Source organism: Hesperophylax consimilis, chromosome 16 (genome assembly GCF_061612785.1).
Source record: "Hesperophylax consimilis isolate HC1 chromosome 16, BYU_Hcon_1.0, whole genome shotgun sequence".
Classification (NCBI taxonomy): Eukaryota; Metazoa; Arthropoda; class Insecta; order Trichoptera; family Limnephilidae; genus Hesperophylax; species Hesperophylax consimilis.
Genome location: NC_142851.1, coordinates 16,270,335 through 16,289,633, shown reverse-complemented (window position 1 = coordinate 16,289,633; position 19,299 = coordinate 16,270,335). Strand labels below are relative to the sequence as shown.

At 37.7% G+C, this 19,299-nt stretch overlaps 1 protein-coding gene across 2 annotated transcripts in view; it reads left to right on the top strand.

Moving 5' to 3' along the window:
• The window catches only part of LOC149416797 (uncharacterized), a 542,858-nt gene that overhangs the window by 520,401 nt on the left and 3,158 nt on the right, over positions 1-19,299 (top strand). For both annotated transcript variants that reach the window (XM_089640969.1, XM_089640967.1), the window contains 13 exons: positions 725-892; positions 2,372-2,628; positions 4,267-4,363; positions 5,958-6,206; positions 7,425-7,573; positions 8,284-8,433; positions 8,733-8,881; positions 10,325-10,473; positions 11,393-11,593; positions 12,358-12,511; positions 14,797-15,001; positions 16,794-16,923; positions 18,741-18,864. In XM_089640969.1, coding sequence (XP_089497095.1) covers positions 725-892; positions 2,372-2,628; positions 4,267-4,363; positions 5,958-6,206; positions 7,425-7,573; positions 8,284-8,433; positions 8,733-8,881; positions 10,325-10,473; positions 11,393-11,593; positions 12,358-12,511; positions 14,797-15,001; positions 16,794-16,923; positions 18,741-18,864 — 2,182 coding nt within the window. The remainder of the gene's footprint in view (positions 1-724; positions 893-2,371; positions 2,629-4,266; positions 4,364-5,957; positions 6,207-7,424; positions 7,574-8,283; positions 8,434-8,732; positions 8,882-10,324; positions 10,474-11,392; positions 11,594-12,357; positions 12,512-14,796; positions 15,002-16,793; positions 16,924-18,740; positions 18,865-19,299) is intronic.

Below are 19,299 nucleotides of genomic sequence, written 5' to 3'. Positions count from 1 at the left end.
TTGATGAATGATTGTTTTGTGGTTGCTGAGTGGTTGCTAAGTGGTTGCTGAGTGGTTGCTGAGTGGTTGCTGAGTGGTTGCTGAGTGGTTGCTGAGTGGTTGCTGAGAGGTTGCCGAGTGGTTGCTGAGTGGTTGCTTTTTGGTAGTTGAATGATTTCTGTTTGGTTGCTGAATCTTTGCTGATTTATAACTCATTGATTTCTAATTGATCGCTGATGGATTGCTGCTGTATGAGCTTTGACTTGGTTGACCCTAACCGAAGGAGATGATGAAGAGGAAGGTGGGGGAGTAGCTGGCTATTCAGGTCAGGTCACCAAACACGGCCAAAGCCATTTCAATCAACATTTCGATTCTAAATGGTAGTCTTACACCAGGGCGATACTGAGAGTATCTTCCACTCTGGAATGTGCCGCAAATATACTATTTATTATTTTAAATGAGTAATTTGTGGAATAACAAAATAACCTTTTGGTTGCCGGTCAGGTGCATGAAACTACTGTGCTACTTGGGCTTATTTTTAACCGCCAAATAATTCAATCAAAACTAGTATTTCATTCAACAATTACTGCTTTTCGATTTTTTTTCACCTGAAACAACCAACTTTATGTTTGTACGAAAGGTATTGTTAAATACTTTACTTCTCACTAGGTGGCGTCCAGATTTATTATATCTTCATTTTGAAAAAAAAAATCATCCATTATGTTCCGTTTTATTTATCCTTTAGGGTGAGAACGTGTCCCTAACCTGCCTGTCAGCCAACAGCGGCGGGCTGCACGGAAAGCTCGGGTACAGCTGGACAAGGAACAGGGCATTGTTCCCCCTCACCCCCGGGGCTGAGGTCTGGGAGGACCTTGCTCCGGCAGGGAGCATCCTACATCTGTACAATATTCAAGTAAGAAATCATATTATAAGCTTGAATCAGCCATCACCTTTAAATTCCTACGACAAACCTTACTAACCTACTTGCATATGTGTATATTATTTGTTTGACTGATGGGTTGTTTTAGATTTTTACATTCATTTTCGGGTTCTGTGAAGGTCTTATTCAAGTTCTGTAACTATATCACTATACGAGTAGGCTAGTTGCTTGACAGAACTGAAATAATAACGGAACTGAAATAATAACAGAACTTGAAATCTTTCACAGAACTTAAAAATTAACTTTTAAGTTTGAAGAGTTGTTCATATTCTCTGAAACAACCCGTCCTTAGTTTCCTCATTGGTCGTAATAGCCACTTTTGCAAGATGTATTTCAGGATTACCTCAGGGTTCAAATTTGGGTCAACTCTAAGTTAGGTATATTTATTATTTTGAAAACGATGTCATTAAGTTGCAAACTTAAAGTATTCTTCTTCTTTTGGCAATTAATACACCTTTAATTATTCATTATGGATTACCTCAAGGTTTAAATGTTGGTCCGCTTTAAATCGTGTGTACTTCTGTGCACATTTTTTTGAAAAACTAGACAGTTTTTAACTGGAATACTTGAAACATTTTAGCTATAGTTTCCTTCTGTGATCAGCTTCTTTGATCAATGTAGTCATTTTCACATGGAGTTTTTTTTATTAATTTTTTTTCTTAACATTATTAATTATATTACGTTGGTGATACTGTGTCCGTATGGAAGTTCCTGTGTTGGGAGCAAGCGCAGTTTATAATATAAACAATTTACACAGGGCCGGCTCTGAGCCAAACGGCGCCTGACCCAAGCAAAATTTTGGCACCTCTTGTCAAAACCAGTAGGCGCATAGGTAGGCGATCACTAATCAATAATATTCGGATGATTTGTATTTTTGTGTAGCGCCGTTTATATGAAAAATAATCTCAATGGCGATTTGTTGGGACTGTTAGGTATTATCAGTGGCTTAGCAATTCGGCGCCCGGAGCCGACTGCTCCAATTGAGCCCACATAAGGCCGGCCCTGAGTTCGCAACAAAAATAACAACACATTATTGCATTTAAAATAAACGACAATCAGCATTGTACCATTTGAAATACATACTTTTGTACAGGTTTTAATATCGTTGATGTTTGATCTGTCTTGGCTGATGATCCAAGTTGTATTTAATTTATATTTAGAATAATTTGAGTTCCGTCTAATTTATTATTAAGTTATTTAAAAATTCAGGGAAAAGAAAATTAAGTTATTCAAGATTCGAATTTGGGTCCACCTTAAATCACATTTATTTCCAGAGTGTATTGACAACCAAAAATTAGTACTATCAATCATTCATTACACAGTTCTGGGTGAAAATCTTGTCCAGCTTCTTCCATGTTTTACTTGGAACATCTTTGTAATACCAAAATCAGAAATTGTAGTGGTATAACGTATTGGTAGTGGTGGTCGGTATAATATAAAGTGTATTTTCAGAAATCGGCCGAGTACAGTTGCCACGTCAGCAGCGCCGTGTCCGCCAGGGTGCGCTCCGTATACGTCAGGGCGGTGGAAGGCATAACCCCTAAGGTGCAAGACCTCCTGGAGAGCTCCGCCCCGGTGTCCGAGGGATTCGCAAGTCGCGGCGGCGGGCTGTGCCCAGCGAGTGGCGCCTGGGGGCTCCGCTGGCCCCAAGCAGCACCCGCAGATCACCTGATTGAATGTCCCCAGGGTTTTACGGGACATGTAACAAGGTTATTAGTACATACCTTCGTGAAAAGAGTTGGTTAAGCATCATAATACCCATTTCATTTATTGTCGTTTTAGTTAGTTTAAAATTACAAAATATTTTTAAATACCTCAAAGATTTTATTTTATGTCTCTGTGAATTCGAAGAGCATTAAAATGTTTAGTATTTGTTGAAATGCACAATAGATGGCATTGAAGTATCCCTTTGGAGGAAGAAAATCATATAAATATTAATGCCCCTTGTACGTAGGTACATTTTGGCCCAACACATTGCGCTTTGGGAATCTGGTAGTGAGACAATGAAAGATGTGGTTGTGATGTCACAGAGTTTATTTGTGTGAGTCAGTAGCGCAGTTATAGGATGACTCCGGACCGATGACGAGGATATCAGGTGTAAGCGTAAGGTGGAGTGGTCGAGGCGGTAGTCAGTGGGTCGACACCGCATTGGTGGAGCCCGGACTCGTGGATGTATTCAGCACTGGGAATGACGTGGAGTCTTCCGGGTACTCCAGTGTAAAACAGGGTAGCCGAAGGTGTGATGGACCTGGTCGGCACATGTGCGGGAGATGCAGGCCGGCGACAATGCCGCGGGGCCAAGACGCAGACCGGCGAAGGTGTCGCAGGGTCTAGGCGCATGAGGAGCGCAGCGAATGAGGAATGATATCCGGGGCCAGGGCGCTGATGTGATCTCCAGGAGTCCATGGTAATTCGTAGTCCGTGCAGAGCCGGGCGTAGGTAAGTAAGTCCATGTGGCGGCGCGGTGGAGTAATGGCGGGGCGCGACGCGGGGGTCGGTCTCCTTAGTAGGCAGCGGGCAGTCGCAGGGTCCGCAGGTTGATCTCTGTAAAACTGCTGATTAATAACTGACTGAGTACACCTCGATGCGCCCGTTTTATAGCGCCCAGTGCGTCGAGAATATTCAGACTTGTAGGTAGGTGTGCGCCGAATCCTAGCATCGTATCTAGAGAGTTCTATCGTTGGCGAACATTGGCGAACGTTCCAGAATATTCCAGTAGCATCGCTACAGCGCCAATGATTATTGTCGGTTTTCGTATGGTTTTCGGGCACACAACAAAGGATCTTGTCATTGATCCAACGTGCAACTGCCCAATGCGTTGACCCAACATGTACTAGGGGCATAAAACAATGTATTTATGAATTCAAAAACCTGCTACTCATTGTAAAATTTATTTCCACCGGGTCTAGTTAGAGATCCAAATAAATTGCTTTCAAATGCGTAATAATTGTGAAAGGGGCCTAATTTTTCTGATGATTTGATCTGCGAACTACGGGGAATTAGCAGAGCCTTATTATTCCAGGAAGGCATCGCTTTTTATCTTTCAATAAAATTTTTATCACAATCTTTGAGGTACAAAACATAATTATTTTTATTATTTACACACTCCAACAAGATTTAAAACAAGGTTGATTGCTGTATGGAGATGTTTCGAAGAAAATGTTAATGATATTATTTATTTTTCAGCCAGCGTAATACTTTCCACCCACATCTCCTAACCTGTTTTTCAAATTATAAAAAAAAATACCTTTACGTTATAAAAATATAAATTTATTTACGTACACGCCTACAATGTTATTTTTCTACTAAGAAAGTGTAAACAAAGTATACAAATATTTATTTTTCAGGGTTTGTGAGATGAGAAATGCTCCCTTTGAATCGGAATGGAACATGCCGGACTTCAGCAACTGTTTGGCAGATGGCCTCAACGATATCTTCACTGAGGTATGTATTTAACTACTTCCAAATAGATTGCTGTTAATAAAACACAATAGATAAGACATTACAATTACATTACTTAACCCCTCCAGCGTTTTAAGGTCATATATGACCTGGCGTCCATATTTTATAAAAGGATTTTTATATTTTTTTCTGTCACTCGAAAATACGTATTTGTTTGACGTTAAAAACAATCCATTTTGCCTCAAATATTTATACTGGATTCCATTAAAAAAATCCTAAAAATAACCAAAATGAATAATTCATATTTCGCGTCGCTATTGTAAATATCAGTTTAACTTTAAAAAATATTTATTTTTATTGTATGAATGAGATAAAAGTGAAGTTCCAATTTTCTTACTCAAACTATTTTGAAATATCGAGTTCTCTCAATTTTTCTAGTGAAGTAAAACATTGAGTACAAAATGTGGTTAACGTTTTTGACAACATTTTTCACGTTTGATATTAAAATTTCATTATTTTGAAATTGTAATGTTTATTTTAAATGCGTACACCGGAAAGATAATTTTATCTAGATTCTAAAACAGTGTTCGTTTTTGCGGAATATTAAAAAATAGGTCGTAATTAATTACTATCGCATTTGAAATACACAGAAAACATTGCAAATTGAACAAAAGTGTTAAAAGTGCTGAAGGGTTAATAAATTGTACACTAATATAGTAAAGACTGAAAGTGGTAAAAGTACTGAGAGTTAATAAATTGTACACTAATATAGTAATGAGAGTATACATATTTACAATCTCCTTCCCGGTAGCCTGAAAACGGAGAATGGATTATGGAAATAGTAAAATAAAAGTGTGATTTGTGTCAGGATCGTTACCTTTCAAAAGGAGAAATTTACATTTCGAATGTTACATATTTATGAAAAATTACGATATCTTTCAAACATTAAAACAAAGAAATACATAATTCAAATAAAGAATTATTTATTAACTAGCTGTACTGCGCCACGCGTTGCTATGGATCAGTCTGTCTGTGCACATAGAAGACAATAGCGTTTGTTGCTTTTTCGTCCAACTGCGCTGTTTCGGCGCTGTTTAAAAAAAAAGCATTTTTGTTCGACAGATGGCGCTGTTTAAAAAAAAAATACATTTTTTTCCTGTCACAGGTGACACCTAAATGACACCTAAACACTCACGCGTATCTGAATGCAACGTTATGTCAAAATTTCGAAAAAAGAAGAACTTTCAGAGATTTAAGATTTTGAACAAACAAACATTTTTATTTGTATAGATAGAGTAAATAATTTTTGTACCTGGTTTATTGTTTGTCTGATGTGATTTATACTTATCAGTTCCAATTTTTTAAATTAAAAGTTCATTTAACTTGAATAATTTTATGTATAAAGCAGGAATACGGGTCACTTCACGCATGCACCTACAACCAAAATTAGTATGTTTATTCATTGATACTTACTTCAGTTTCTTCTCCTTGTTCACAGCTGAAAATTTTTAGTGAGATGCAAAAAATGTCTTTATTTATTTTTTATTTATTTTTAGTCCGAGATTCCCAATATGAACAGGACATGACAGTTTCTTTCGTTCCTCTCTATTAATTATTTAATTTTATTTCACAACAGTTTCAGAGGATAACCTTCGGTTACGGAAACACAACAGGTGTGGAGGTCCTACGCCGCTACCTCGCATACATCCGCGGGCGGGCCTGGCTGTATCCTGGAGAGGGCGGGGCCATCCTGAAGAAGGCCAAGGCGGCCATGGACTATCTGGCCTTCCTCAACTCCTCTACAGAGAAAGAAGAAGCTGTGGAGCCGTTCTTCAGCATCCTGAACCAACTGCTGAAGTCGGAGTATGCCGCATTAGATCAGCAGGTTTGTTAATTTGAAATATTTATTAGTTATTGACTAAGCCTGAAGCTCTGTTTTAACTCGACTGTTTTGTATTTCATCTGTCTGTAAAAAAAATTGTACATCCATTTCTGTTTCAATATGGTGGTTCCGTAAAGACTCCTTTTTAAATGAAATCGTCGTATTTATTTGGATTTCGTTATTTGCATTTTTTTATAAAAACCAAATGTCATTGAGTGACGTTTCTTTGGACAAACAACAGGGTTTTCCAATAAGAGGTGTTATTTTGAATAGCCCGCTATTTCGGTAGATGTTACTTTTGAAGCTGTCATATTTTAACTTTTGACAAGTAAAAACTACGCCATTAATAAAAATGGAACGATACACGCTTCGACAACGCATTGAAATTATTAAAATTCACTTGAGTGAATCAAATGCAAATCATCTTGAGTGATGAGGACCATTTCCACCTCGGTGGCTTCGTCAACAAGCAAAATTGTCGCATCTGGGGCTCGGAAAACCCAAGATTTATTGTTGAAAAGCCTCTCTATCCTCAAAGTGTAACTGTTTGGTGCGGTTTATAATCCGGCGGAGTCATTGGACCTTACTTTTTCCAAAATGAGGCTGGAGCAACAGTTACAGTGAATGGATCGCTATCGAGAGATGATTAATGATTTTTTATGGCCGGAATTGAATGATATTGATCTGGACAACGTTTACTTTCAACAAGACGGCGCTACGTGCCACACAAGCAACAAAACCATTGATCTTTTACGATTGAATATCAAAATAACACCTCTTATTGGAAAATCCTGTATATAATTCCTTTTTTGAAATTTGAAAAATGTTACATGGTTTGTATATGGTTCATATATGGATTGTAATTAAGTAGGTAAGTATTTAGTATCTACTTACAAATCTTATGATTTCAGAGGAAGTTTTGGTTTTGGTTTATTAAAGAACAGAAAATTAGAAACATACTTTTTCGGATGCGAGGTCTGCTGTTCTCAGAACTACTAGTTATTTATGGCATGAAGCTGTACAACAATGACTACTCAATTATCTCATGTTTTTGTAGTCTATTCAACCTGACTATTGCACTGGAGTGACATTTATGATTTCCTAATGTATTGGTATACGCTGCCATTGGATTGATTTGGACTCTTCCCAAATGTTTTCCACCGTCTCCAGTCCCGGTCCAGCGTTTAACAATATATTGAGTGAATTTTTTACACTGTCCAGGGTGTCCAAGAGCTGCAGCAGGCGGTGGTGATGGGGGCAGCATTCGGTGGGGGGCCATCGCTCCGCCTCAGTGAACTGTCGGTACATTGCGATGCCATTCGGCCTGGTACTGCCACGTACCACACGGAGTTTCCTTTCAGCAACACCAGGTAACATCACAATTTATGTAATATAACAACCAAACCTAGTCTCCCCAAACCAAACTGACCTAACCTAACCCTAAACTTCACTCAATACAATTAATAAGTACCTACCATTAGAAGATGAAGAGGTGGATTTTAATAAAATTAGGAACTTTACAGTGGAAATTAACACCCACTTTTTTTTAATTTATACGGTGTAACAGTGAAAAACTAGTGAATCTATATCACATAGATAACCCAAAAAAAAAATCTCATTTTTACTCTACTTTTTACCGAATTTAAAGGGTAAAAAAAAGCTTTTGGAGTTGGGTCTACGTAATTAACAGTCGATAGTAATTTTTGTAAGTAAAATTTCACATAAAAAACATCTATATTCGCACTCGATTTACTCGAAAACTTAATAAAAACTTAAATTTACTCGAAAAAAGTTCATGTTTAAAAAAAAGTTATACAACAAAATCATCTCCAAATGTAATGTAGATTCACCAGTTTGATGCATGTGCCATTAGTTTCTAGTCACCATGTAGATAATTATGTAAGTATGAATGTAGATAGGTATCACTTTATAATTGGCCAACTAGTTTTGAACGCAACCATGAATGCACACTTGTTGCCGAGTTTTTGTGCTTTAAATCCAATCAATTATTACTCATATTATGTTGATTCTTTAGGCTTATTCTGGTTGTTGATTTAAATTTTCGTTCCTTGTTTTGTAGCCACGAGCGGTGGGACAAGGAGAGTATAGATCTGTACCTGGCCCCAGTTGAGGGACCCAAACCGGCCCCAGATAAATATATCCTGATGTTCATCAATTACAAGAACCTCACCAAATTCTTCACTACTCTGTACTACTCCACCGAAGTCAAGTGAGTTTCATTTCATTACTCGAAGCTGTGTAGGGGGTCTTTTTAAGAAAATGAAAGCGGGAAGTTTTGGGAAGGGAAGGGTATGAGAGGTGCATCCCAAGGTGATGGGTTGAGAGAGAGTCCGGTTGGAGAGGTCGTAGGGTCTCCCTCAACCAGCCTCTCAGTGATGCAGTCAGCGGGCAAACGCATCCTTCACCAAGACCTGGACGAACCTGACCCCATGAACTCGTCAAACGTGAATAACCTTACCTTTTACCTCAAAACGTGAATAATAAAATGAATTTCGGTTTTGTCTATAGGGACCTCAATGGACTGGAGTACTGGGTGGCTTCGCATATTGTGACAGTTCGAGTGGCAAATGGAGAAGGACAGATCCTCTCTCTCCACCCAGGAGCTATCTCCTTTCAAATCAAACTCTTCCACTCACCACCGATGCCTAGACCCAAAAGTAAGTAAATCCACCCAACAAAATTGAGTCTAGTAGTATAATATACTACCTACTTTATACTATATATCATCACATTTCTGAAATAAGATCATAGAAAGTCAGAAATCTAAATCGTTTGATTAAAATTTTAATTAATATTAATATCCTGCTCGAAGGACCAAGGAAATGGTGTCACGAATCTGCGGCTCCACCGCATAAATGGCGTTTGAGTGTGCTGCTTGGATTGCAACTCCAAACTCTAAAGACCAATCCCAAAATTGTGTCATTAATATCTAAAATTATTTGGAACAAATAAATATGCATCCGCTAAACTCCATGGACAGTATTCCTCAATGTGAATCTGGGCCTCTGGAACATAAGATAAGCGTAAATTGGAATAAAGATAAAGATGATAGAACTCACTCGTTGCAGCTGTGTCCCCGAAAAGATTCCAGCGTTGAGATGATTCACTGGTGGGTAACGAGTAATGCTAAGTAACTTCACAAAATAAGATCAGTGGTCTTCTGTATTTCACAGATCCGTCTGTTTAGACAGGCTTGGAAGGTAGTTCCATGATACCTTCTTCTTCAGGTAACATTTCTTCCCATAGTGGTGACATTCCTCGGATGAGTACATTGGGTTAGTAGTACTTAGTAGTTAGTAGGTTCTATCCATCAAAGACTTTATTTTATTTATTTACTTATCGCCCAGAGGGCTTTTACATTTAGGTGGTACAATTTTGATGACAGACAATTTTGAAACATAAGAAAGAAATAATAAAAATAAAATTACATTGAAAAATACAGGCGAGAAACAAAAATAAAAAAACAACAAGAAAAATTGAAAAATACAGCAATTTGACTGGTTTACAAAAATACAACTTCTATTTAGGAATAGTGTTGGAATGAATCTTTTACATGATCCACAAAATTAGCAAAGTTAATATTACATAAATATACATATCACCTAAGTATTGGTTTCCCATAGTGTGAAACTGTTGTATTGGGGAGTTCGCAATGTAATTGCGCTTATGTGTGCTGCAAATGAAATCGTGTATTTTGTCGTGTTTTTATTTAAGTTTATGAGTTGCAGAAGTTCGCAACAGTCGTATTTAAAATTTTGAATTTTGAATAAATAAGTTAAGTCGTTTATTTTACTCCTGTCTTCCAATGTGTGTATTTTTAGAGTATTTTGTTTTAGAAATGATATTTAAGTCTTCTAGTGGGATATTTAATTTAAAATATTCTAAATATATAGTATTATGTAATGTCAATGAATTTTGTAAGAGGGAGACCAAACTACTGAGTTGTATTCAATTATGCTTCTAACTACCTACCTACTTCCATAGATACTGCGCAAACAGAGGTCCGCAATTTATATGATGTTTTTAACAGTGTTGTTTATAACAAAAGTAAATAAGTAATTGAAATTAATAACTAATTAAAACTTACTACATGTTTCCAGGTTCTGGAACAATCGTATGTGGAAGATACGAAAATGGGATGTGGTCGGATGGCGCCTGTAAGACCCTTAGAGTGTCCTCTGAGATGACTCAGTGCACCTGCGACGACCAGGGGATGTATGCCCTGCTTCTTGCAAGGGAGACCACTCAGGTAGGTTTACTTAGTTCCCTAACAATACAGAACAGTGACAAGACGGAACATTGAAGAAAAGTTAAGGGAAAAAACGAACCTGACCTAACTAATTCTTTTATCATGTTCTGTTTATTCCCTGATTTGTTTTATCCAAATATCGGTTTACTATAACAGACATAATCTGGTTCACAGTCGGACCCAGGATGGATAAAGCAATCTCTTTACAGGCTGGTTTACATGCTACGACCTATCATAGGTTTTATCGGATTCGACAAATCCTGTCAGGTAAAACGAACCGTGTAAACAGCAAAACGTATGTCTTATCGAATCGCAACGAAATCCAAGGCAGATCGGAGAAATGTCAGGAGGAATTATTTTAAGGGAACTGATATGACAAAAGAAGAGTGTGCCAAGACCGAGTTGTTTGGCAGTTCCTCTCTGTTTACCCTCGCGGAAAAACAGTGTATTGCTTAGTTAGTAAATTAGTAAACACATTTCACAACATTACATCTATTTTTGGCTCAGTTCACATCAAACTCAACCAGACGTGCTATTCTTGGTTCGGGTTCATTTATTATTTTTTGTTTGTCAAATCATCGGACTTGCGGCAATGCTCCCGTGAATTCCTCGCGGAATTCCTTGTACATTTAATGAATGTACCCTGTTTGTGGCAAGTGAAAAATAAAGAGTACAGTGAATAAAAAGAATCTCAATGATAAGAATAACTATAGTGTTTCCCCCTTTTGGACACTAAACACAAATTTCGTAAAATATAATAGTCAAATGGGTACAGGTGCCCACACCACAATGCAGAAGTTGGAACTGAGAACGAAGGAAAAGACCTTACGGTGTGAATACTTCACAAAACGTATGTTTTAGCATGTAAAATCGTACTGTTTAAACCACTGATCCTTGAAATGATCATCCTTTCTTCCAGAACGGTGCCATGGATCTGGGCAGCAGCCAGCAGGCCGTGTGGGCGCTCCTGGGGGCCTCAGCCCTGGCTCTCCTGGGCTCGGGGCTGCTCCTGCTCCCTGCCTGGTTGCGAAGACGGTGCTGCCTGCTCTACCTGAAGCTGCATTACTGCTTCACCACCTCGCTGGCCCTTGGGCTGATGCTGTACTGCTTGATGTCTGATGTAAGGATTTCAATATAAGATAATTATCTAGTCTTCTTCTTCGTATGGTTGCAGAGTTGATGGTGGCTCTGTAGGGTTATTTTGATATTCAATCGTAAAAGATCAATTGTTTCGTTGCTTGTGTGGCACGTAGCACCGTCTTGTTGAAAGTAAACGTTGTCCAGATCAATACCATCTAATTCTGGCCATAAAAAATCATTAATCATCTCTCGTTAGCGCAATCCATTCACCGTAACCGTAAGTTTACAAAACTCATTTCGGAAAAGACAACATTGTATTAAAAACAAGACAACATAGATGCATTAAAATAAATAAACGCAGAATTTATTTTGGAGTTCCAAAGAAAGAATGTGTCAGTCATTAATAAAACTGCCGAGGAAATAGCTTTTGAGAGCTTTTGCCAATGTTTTTTTGTTCGTTGCCGGAAGTTTTAGAATACTAGGTAATGTGTTATATTGCTTATGTGCAATGTATTGTTTTTTTTTTTTCTATATTCATAACAATATATTTGAATACAGTTTTTACATGCTTTTCGACTACCACACTAGACACATGTCCGTATTATGGTAGTCGAATTTAGGGAATTTAGAATATTATGGTAGTCGAGTTAATTCCAAATTTAGTTGTGTAAGTAAGTGTTTTGTGCTGGTGTATGTCGGAATTAAAGACTGGTTTAGTGTTGGTGTGTGAGGAGTGTTGAATTATTTGTAGAATGGCAGTTGATCGTGTTATTTTAAAATCTAATCCCAAACTTTATATTTCAGTGGTGTGGTAACATGTCAGGGGGCTGGTTGGAGCTGTTACTATTGGGCGGTGGGGCTGCGCTTGTAGCTCAACTCCTCTTACTCCATGCTGAGCTGGCCTGGCCTGCCCCACCCCCTCCCAACCTGCCTAGAACCATCCTCATGCTGATGACAGGTTAGACAAGCAGTCATTTTTATCATTAGGTCAGCAGACCTGAGTGATTTCTTTAAAGTGTTCTTTATCATTTTTCACTAGTGCAAAAAATTGAGATAGGTAGGTAGGTGCCCACTATGTTGTATGATTTTCTTTCATAATATTTGAATCTGTTCCATATTTAAAGGGTAGAATGTATCGCTTTAGATGAATTAAAAGGGAAGATAGGTTACTACTCTGCTCACTCGTTGTGTGTCGAGGAGAAGCGGGCTACTCACAGGCAGAGCAGTCTGGGCATAACGTCACGTGATTTATCCGGCAGACATTCATACACAAATGCTAATCGCTCGCCTGTGACATCATGCTTGTCGTGGACACGCTCGCCTGTCAGCGGGCCGCAACTGGTGTCATGAGGAACGACTACAGAAACGAGGGGCATTCATAATAATATAGCTGTTTAACCCAGAGAAATTCTAAGCAAATTAGATTGCCAACAAGAAAAAAAACAAGCACCCAAAAATCTCTGATGTACCAGGCCGTTCAACTCTATAACAAAATCCCGAAGGAAATTGCTGTGATAGAAAATATTAATAAGTTCAAAAATGAATTAAGAAAATATGTCTATCTCAATTATTAATGTTTCTTTTTTTGTGACTTTATTGAAATATTTAAAGAAAGATTATGTTTGCCAAACAATGTACATGTTTATATGTTTATAAAACTATTAGCACCCACGAAGATGTGAGCTAACTTAAGATTAATAAATAAATAAATAAAATAAAAATAAACACATATTCTTTGATATCTCTTTCCATTTAGCTATGAATGATGTTATTTGTAGCCATCTCATTCATTCACGCGTCTTTATATTTATGTCAATGCATATAACTGGGTTTCTACCCCATCTATCCTGTGATCTTTTTCTTAAGTAAAATATTTATTTTATTTAAGTACATAAAACAGGCAGAAGCACAAAATTTACATAGATGGTAACAACAAAAATGATAATGAAAACAAAAATAATATGCTAAATATGCAATAGTAAATGACGCACAAGAATGGGTAAAAGGTAGAATACAAATATGTCTATAACTACCGGACCTTTTTTGGACACATTTTGGCCAATTTTCAAGCCCCCGCGAGCTCTCACTGGTCAAAATGTGGGCAATTTGAAGAGAAGTTTTAAAATATTTATTGGAATTATTTCGTTAGCTCCAGCGCGTTGGAATCTTCGATTAATCATAAAGCTAACTTAGTTTTTTTATGTTAACGTAGTTTCACACTTTAACAAAAGTTGTTTCGCATCTCTTCTGACTTATTATTCTGTTATTGATATTCCAAATATGGCGGGAAATTTACAAACCAAATACTTAATAATTTCCGAGTGCTCAAAGCTGAAATTGATTACATATATATCAGAACGCTCCAGTGGATATACAATTTATTATTGCTACCAGTACTGATGAGACACTGATTTGCTAGGTATAATATTGCTTGTCTTTAAATAAAGGGCTTTATCGCAATATCAGCTGGATATGATTAATGATAAAACATTTTTTTTAAGTGTTTAAATTGGTCATTAAAAATGTTAATTTCATCCTCCTTGTCTTAACGGTGTGTTGATGTTAATTTTGGAATAAATTGTTTGGTGTATCAATTGATGCATGTATAATTTTATGTAGAAGCAATAAATCAGAATGTTTATGTCTAACTGACGGAGAGAGTGTAGTTCGTAGTGGAAAATTCAGTCATTATACCTTTCAAATTGATCAGATAATCCTACACGATAAGCGATTACATGGGATAATTTTCTTTGTATCGATTCGATCCTATAATTATGTATCTCATAATTGGGAGACCAAATGGTGGATGCGTATATTCAATATTGATAGTATTTACTTGTATTGACTGGCAATTGTGTCCGCTAGAGGCACTAGTATGGCATGGCATATCATACAAATAAGAATGAAAGTAAACCAAGCCTCACAACTGATGTCACTAAGAGAAGCTAATATAGCATACTGCCATCAGAATGTATGAGAAATGTCAAAAGTTTTATAACTTTTCTGCAGTATTTCATTTCAGAGTCTATGAAATAGATTAAAACGCTCAACTCCAGTAAAATATTGGCAGTATTTACCCAATTCTGGCCGCTAGAGGCACTAGAGAAGCATGTTGACATTCCTTCCAGACAATGGTGGTAAATAATTGAATTTTTAATCTAGTTGGTTCCCGATTAAGAATTACATTAATATATGCGAAATCCTAATAAAATGGTTATTTATTTATTTAACTGATTTTCCCAGGTGTCTGTGTCCTGGCAGCCCTGTGCTCCCGCGCAGCCGGGGGCTACGACTGGGGGCTGCGGGCCCCCTCCACCCCCTTGGCCGTGTTTGGGGCCGCATCAGCTCTACTGGCCGCACTACACTTCCTGCTATGCGTGTGCGTAGCGTCCAGACTGAGGCTGTTGAGATCCAAGCTACCGGACAGGCATCACTATATAGAGAAGAGGCAAGTTTTAACAGCAAAACAGCTAAATATTTACTTCACTAGTTCACAGTCAACTGCCAACTCCTGCTAAATCCTTTCTCAGTGTGATACTGGTTTGCTTGATGATGGCCTCCATGGAGGGGTAAGGCTCTCGACTAGCAATCCAGAGGTCACAGGTTCAAATCAAATAAATTTTATTTTTTTGATTTGTGTTATTTCTTCACAATTTGATGATTAAAAATAATACTAGGCATATTTACTAAATATCTGAATTATATTTACTACATATCCATATTTACTACATTCCGCATCCCCGAAGATACTCTCAGTATCACCCTGGTGTAAGAACACCATTCACTATTGAAATGGCTTTAGCCTTGTTTAGTCCACAGTCTCACTGGCTTCAAACAGTTTGGAGCAGTTGTGACTCTTGTACAATATTCGCATAAACAGAAATTTATTAAAATGATAATAATGTAGTAACCGAATTAAGACTACTCACTGCAGTAAAAGCTACCTATCAGGCGTTTTATATCGAGAAGAGGTGGAAATTAATACAATATTAGCTTTCTATCAGTAGAACCTCGTTAATTCGAAATCCACGGGACATCAAAAATTGAATTTCGAATTCACGAATTCCCACGTAATTCGAAATTTTATAAAAAAAAAAAAATACGCCGAAAATCAATTTTCTCGGCCGCCTCTTCAAATCCGTATGGTATTTTAGTTGTAAATTCGTATTAATACCAATTATTTCTTTATTTTCGCGGCCGATTACCGTAGCGGCGTGCCCTTTAAATTCAGAAATTCGCAATAAATTCGTAAAAATGCTATATATTTACGCGTAAATCGAGATTTCGATGCCGATTTCGGTTGCGGCCTACCCTTTAAATTGAGATATTCGTAAAAATACGATATATTTCCGCGTAAATCGAGATTTCGCGTTAATTTTCCGTCGCGGCCGGCCTTTTATTTCAAATATCTGAATTTAAATTCGTAAAAGTACGATATATTTCCGCGTAAAACGAAAATTCGCGGCCGGCTCTTTAAATTCAGATATTCGAAATAAATTCGTAAAAAATACGATATATTTACGCGTAAATCGAGATTTCGCGGCCGATTTCCGTCGCAGCGGGCCATTTAAATTCAAATATTCGAAATAAATTCGTAAAAATACGATACATTTACGCGTAAATCGAAATTTCGCGGCTGAGTTTCTTCGCGGCCGACCCTTTAAATTCAGATATTTGGTGTAAACTCGTAAAACTACGACATAGGTATATTCGTGTAAAACGTATTTTCTCGGCCCTTCAAACTCGGATATTCGAAATAAATTTGAAAAAGTACGACATTCCAGTGTAAATCGATTCAGATTTACAAAATAATAATACTACATTAGGACAATGTATAACCACGTAAAAAAACATTTTTCGGCGTTTTACCGCCACGGCTGACTTTTAGATTCAGATTTACGAAATATTATGATTTATTTTCGCAAAAATCATTTTTTTTCGAATTACATGAACAAATTTTCGTGCGCGGACAAAAATAAATTTCGAATTACGAATTAACGAATTTCGAATTAAAAAAAAAAATTTATGAAAAAAATTTTCTGCGGAAATTTTTTTGGCGAAAATTTTGAATTACGCGTTTTTTCGAATTGTCGGGGTTCGAATTAACGGGATTCTACTGTATATACTTAACTTTACAAAAGGAGATTACAGCCCGGTTCGTCATCTCAGTGTTAAATAAAGTGTTGGACTTGTGTAATAAAATAAGCGTACTTTTAATGATAACCTGATAATATTCCCAGGGTTGGCCTGATGAGACGGAGTGCTGCCATCTTCTTGTGCAGTAAAGCATTTGAGATTGCCAGCATCTTTCACTACAACATGCCTGGACCCATCTCCAGTAACATCCTGGCTGCCACGGCTGCCCTGCTGGTAATTACAAACCAAACCTTACATTTATTATACCCTGTCTTCTTCATAAACTTTCCGTCATTCAGCTTTGAACATCGACTCTTACTCGTCTGAAACTGATGGTTCTCTTTTTTTCTTGTAATTATTTATAACTTCCAATACTTTTTTTTTTTTTATGTGACACCTCACAAGAGTGTCCCTGCCTGTGCAGTGTACAGACAGGGGAACTATGTCACCACCCGGTTGGGCGGCGTTGTGAGGCGGAATAAGGTAGGGGCTGTAGGAAGGGATTTGTTAATGCGGGCCTTGAAGAGGCTCGGATTATAGGAGGGAGGAAAAACAGATGCCGGTAGCTCGTTCCACATACGAGCCGACTTACACAAAAACGAGTCGTAAAAACGGCCCGTTCTCATGAAGCCAACGTCAACCGTGAACGGGTGTTCAGTTCGTGTCTGTCGAGTTTCACGCACGTGCACCGGTGCATCAGGAATCAATGCTGCTAGCTCCTTGGAGCAGGCTCCATTGAAATACCTGTAGAACAGACACAGCATGCCTACATTGCGTCTATGCATTAGAGAAGGCAATCGGTCTGTTAACAACGGATTGTCAATCAGACGGATCGCTCTCCTTTGCACAGATTCAAGCAGGTTTATTAAGTATTTTGGGGCACCAGCCCAAAGGTGGCTCCCAAATTCAATAGTTGGGCGGACTTGAGACTTGTACAGGGTCAGCAGCTGGTCACTGTTGAAGAATCTCCTAGCCCTGTACAAGACGCGCAACTTTTTGGAGGCCTGATTTACTTGGGCTTCTATGGATCCCCGATACTTGAGCCGGTCTGATATAGTAACTCCAAGCATTTCAATGGAGTCTTTATTGGGGTGAGTGCTCCCATCAAATTGCACCAGACAGTCATTGATCTCCCTCTTTGCCGAAATCAGACACGCTTGGGTTTTTGAGACGTTGACACTGACCATGTTGGCCTTACCCCAGGCACGAACCATCTCGAGGTGGTGGTCAATTTTTTGCTTCAAAACTTCCCGAGCTGTTCGGACATCATAGGTGGAAGGGGGCAGGTCAAAAAGATAACCCTCGTGAACGGTGCTGTCATCAGCGTAGCAGTGAATTGGTGCACATTCAACGAGATCGTTGATGTGCAATAAAAACAGCAGCGTAAAAACTTAAAAGTAAAAGGTTCAAAACAAACTCCATAACTATTATGTAGGTACGCAAAAACAACCTACACATTCTAGATTTAAATACCTGGGCCTACGCTGACCGCATATGGAAAACTGAAAGTAATCCACTAATTGGTGTATTTGATAGAATCGCTCATCTTCTACTGACAGAAGTTAAGAGGAGCATATATACTGTAGCTTAATCCATTCCCACCTAAATTATCCAATAGAAATATTGGGAAACACACAAATTACAAGAACTGAACTTATTGAAAATTAGAACATTGTATGAATAAAACATATGCCTTTTAATCTACAAAATACAAAACGGACTTATACACACGAATACAAAATTTATAAAACGTCACAAGTACACAAAAACTATACTAGACGACATAACAAATTATGCACTAATACATTCAAGACTGACATGAGGGTTTAAACATTTACAATCTCCCTTCCCTATAGCATCAAAACGGAGAATCGAATGAGATAATTTTAGAAAAAACTATTTGACCTAAAGATAAGGGGACAGAATGTAGAGTAATTGTTAAGATGAGATGTTGTGTACTATTGTTGTACATATTTTGTAAAATTATTAATGTTGTATGTTAAAATTATGCACCTAATAACTTACTTATTAAATTTCTATTTTCTTTTCAGGGTATTGTAGTGTTGGGGTGTTACGTCATTAGAGACGAGACCTCGGGGGGCCTGCGAAGGTTACTGAGGCCAAAGGAAACAGACTGGGACTGCAGTTCTGACTATGCCAACACATCACTCAGCTGTAAGTTTTAAAATATAATCGTGTTACATACCTCAGCTTCAACATAAACTAATTCAGCTGTAAGGAGTAAAAAAACAACAATAGCCAGGGAAAGAGCAACGAGTATGAAGAGAAACACGTATTCATTTTGGCGCCAAAGTTCTGTTTTGATGAGAAGATGGCTTACATAGGTAACTAAAGAGTCACATCATCAAAAATTCAATAACAACCCCGGGTGCGAGATACCGTTTCTAAGTAACTTTATAATGACTCAACAAATGGATAACGAATTGTTCTCCTTAAAATTATTAACCACTTATACGTTAACTGCGATTCCAGCTCTCTCGGATGACAGGATAATTGTCCTTAATCTTCAATTTAACAACTTTTTTGTTAACTGTTATTTAATTTCTTTTGGATTAAAGCGAAAAAGTAGTTAATTTTAAGATTAAGGAC